This window comes from Penaeus chinensis, chromosome 5 (assembly GCF_019202785.1).
Source record: "Penaeus chinensis breed Huanghai No. 1 chromosome 5, ASM1920278v2, whole genome shotgun sequence".
Classification (NCBI taxonomy): domain Eukaryota; kingdom Metazoa; phylum Arthropoda; class Malacostraca; order Decapoda; family Penaeidae; genus Penaeus; species Penaeus chinensis.
The window spans coordinates 9478848-9482339 of record NC_061823.1 but is presented as its reverse complement, the minus strand read 5'-3'; the positions used below and the strand labels follow the sequence as shown (position 1 = coordinate 9482339).

At 34.4% G+C, this 3492-nt stretch overlaps 1 protein-coding gene across 1 annotated transcript; it reads left to right on the top strand.

Annotated features, from left to right (window-relative positions):
- Positions 1-2794: 2794 nt before the first annotated feature.
- On the top strand, positions 2795-3118 carry LOC125025448. Its single transcript, XM_047613460.1, has one exon. The coding sequence runs from the start codon at positions 2795-2797 to the stop codon at positions 3116-3118; it is 324 nt and encodes a 107-aa protein (XP_047469416.1).
- The last annotated feature ends 374 nt before the right edge of the window (positions 3119-3492 follow it).

Sequence of the window (3492 nt, the reverse complement as noted above, 5' to 3'; positions counted from 1 at the left end):
GTAGCATACTAAGAAGTTCCTTGCCATTATGATTAAAAGGAAAAGTCTTTAATCAATGCGTCCTCCCAGTTATGACCTATGGATCTGAAACATGGACTACAACCAAATTACTGGAGAGGAAACTAACCAGAGTGGGATGGAGAGGTTGATGCTGGGAATTAGCCTAAGAGATCGGATGAGGGCGACGTGGATCAGGGAACAGACAAAAGTTGAAGATGAGCATCAAAAAAGTAAAATTGGCAATGGGTAGGTCATATATATCGGAGACAGGACGACAGATAGACAAGGAAAGTAACAGACTGAGCTATAGATAACATAGAGGCCAAGGGCCAGACCAATGACAAGATGGCATGACGAAATAACGAAATTTGGGAGCCAAGACTGGAAACAAAAAACGCAAGACAAAATTTGCAAACAAATTGGGAGAGGCCTACGTCCTGCAGTGGATTGATTCAGACTGATGATTATGATGATGATAATGATGATGATTGTGATTATGATTATGATTATGATTATAATTATAATTATAATTATAATTATAATTATGATTATGATTATAATTATAATTATAATTATAATTATATTTATGATTATGATTATGACTATGATAATGATAATGATAATGATAATGATAAGGATGATGATATGATGATGGTGATGATGATGATGATGATTATGATTATGATTATGATTGTGATTATGATTGTGATTATGATTATGATTATGATTATGATTATGATTATGATTGTGATTGTGATTGTGATTGTGAATTTGATTATGATTATGATTATGATTGTGATTATGATTGTGATTGTGATTGTGATTGTGATTATGATTGTGATTGTGATTGTGATTATGATTGTGATTGTGATTATGATTGTGATTGTGATTATGATTGTGATTATGATTGTGATTGTGATTGTGATTATGATTGTGATTGTGATTATGATTGTGATTGTGATTATGATTGTGATTGTGATTGTGATTATGATTGTGATTATGATTGTGATTGTGATTATGATTGTGATTGTGATTATGATTGTGATTGTGATTATGATTATGATTGTGATTATGATTGTGATTGTGAATTTGATTATGATTATGATTGTGATTATGATTGTGATTGTGATTGTGATTATGATTGTGATTATGATTGTGATTGTGATTGTGATTATGATTGTGATTATGATTGTGATTGTGATTATGATTGTGATTATGATTGTGATTGTGATTGTGAATTTGATTATGATTGTGATTGTGATTGTGATTATGATTGTGATTGTGATTGTGATTATGATTGTGATTGTGATTGTGATTATGATTGTGATTGTGATTGTGATTATGATTGTGATTGTGATTATGATTGTGATTGTGATTGTGATTATGATTGTGATTGTGATTATGATTGTGATTGTGATTATGATTGTGATTGTGATTATGATTGTGATTATGATTATGATTGTGATTATGATTGTGATTGTGAATTTGATTATGATTATGATTGTGATTATGATTGTGATTGTGATTGTGATTATGATTGTGATTATGATTGTGATTGTGATTGTGATTGTGATTGTGATTGTGATTGTGATTATGATTGTGATTGTGATTATGATTGTGATTGTGATTGTGATTATGATTGTGATTGTGAATTTGATTATGATTATGATTGTGATTATGATTGTGATTGTGATTATGATTGTGATTGTGATTATGATTATGATTGTGATTATGATTATGATTGTGATTATGATTGTGATTGTGAATTTGATTATGATTATGATTGTGATTATGATTGTGATTGTGATTGTGATTATGATTGTGATTGTGAATTTGATTATGATTATGATTGTGATTGTGAATTTGATTATGATTATGATTGTGATTATGATTGTGATTGTGATTGTGATTGTGATTGTGATTATGATGATGATGATGTGTGTGCGGCACATGGAAACTGCTGATTCAATGTTGCAATATTTATCTTTAGGCTATAAGTTTGGCCATCAATACCTAACTAGAGCTGGTAACTTCTGGCAAAATAACAGTAATAGAATCAGAAGTTTATTGTGTCAAAAGTTGCAACGCATGCAACTATAAAAAGGGGTATATGAAAGTTATATAAAGTAAATATGAAAAATAAACACTAAAACAAAGCAGAAATAAAGAAACAAATGTGTGTGTGTGTATGTACATACACACACACACACACACACACATACATACATATATGAATATACGTATATGTGTGTGTGTGTGTGTGTGTATTTGTATGCGTGTTTGTTTATATACATTTATATACATCTATATTATATATACATATATATTATATAGATAGACAGATAGAGAGATGGATAAATTATATATATATATATCACATATATATATATATATTTGTGTGTATGTGTGTATATACATACGTGTGTGTGTGTGTGTGTGTGTGTGTGTGTGTGTGTGTGTGTGTGTGTGTGTGTGTGTGTATACATAAATATATATATATGTATATCTGTATATGTATGTGGTCGTATTAGATTATGAAGTGCGTTGTGCATGGAGGTAGGTACGGCTAGGAAATCACCTTCCTCTTGAAGTGTTCCACGGAATATTCTCGCTGTATGACCGTCTGCTCCACCATCGCGCTGCACAGTATTGAAAATCGTGGCTCGAAAAACCGGTTTTAAGGTATAGTGACGCAGAAGGCCGCAGTGGGGGCTGTTGTGAAGCCAGGCGTTGAGTGCTGCCGCTGTAGCCTGTACATCACCGAATAGCACAAGCACATTTCTCCGGTGTTGGAATGGCCGCACTACAGTGTTCTGGTACTAGACTGCAGTGTTCTGGTACTAGACTGCAGTGTTCTGGTACTAGACTACAGTGTTCTGGTACTAGACTACAGTGTTCTGGTACTAGACTACAGTGTTCTGGTACTAGACTACGGTGTTCTGGTACTAGACTACAGTGTTCTGGTACTAGACTACAGTGTTCTGGTACTAGACTACAGTGTTCTGGTACTAGACTACAGTGTTCTGGTACTAGACTACAGTGTTCTGGTACTAGACTACAGTGTTCTGGTACTAGACTACAGTGTTCTGGTATGATGTTTCAGATGTCGCCGTTTTGACAACATCGCGGCAGGACCCTCTAGCATTTAGTAAGGATATCCATCTAGTGTTCGCAAAATATGCGAATTTGCTGGTAGCCCGTATAGAATGAGGTCATTGTATGTCGGTCCGCTCTACCGTCTCCTTCCACAATATAGAATATCGTGTTATAAATGATTATATACAAAGGAGTATAACTGGGGGGGGGGCGGTAACGGCCGTAGTGGGATCAGGTGTTGTTTATATTATTTCTGCTCCCTGTACATTACCTACAACACGTCGCATGCCTCGTCCTCGTCCGTTCAGTATGAGTCTGCTACTGAAGTGAGTACGATGCCGAACAAAGGCCAAATAGGTGCTACAAGGGAGAGCAATGTGTATGCTACCAGTCCTG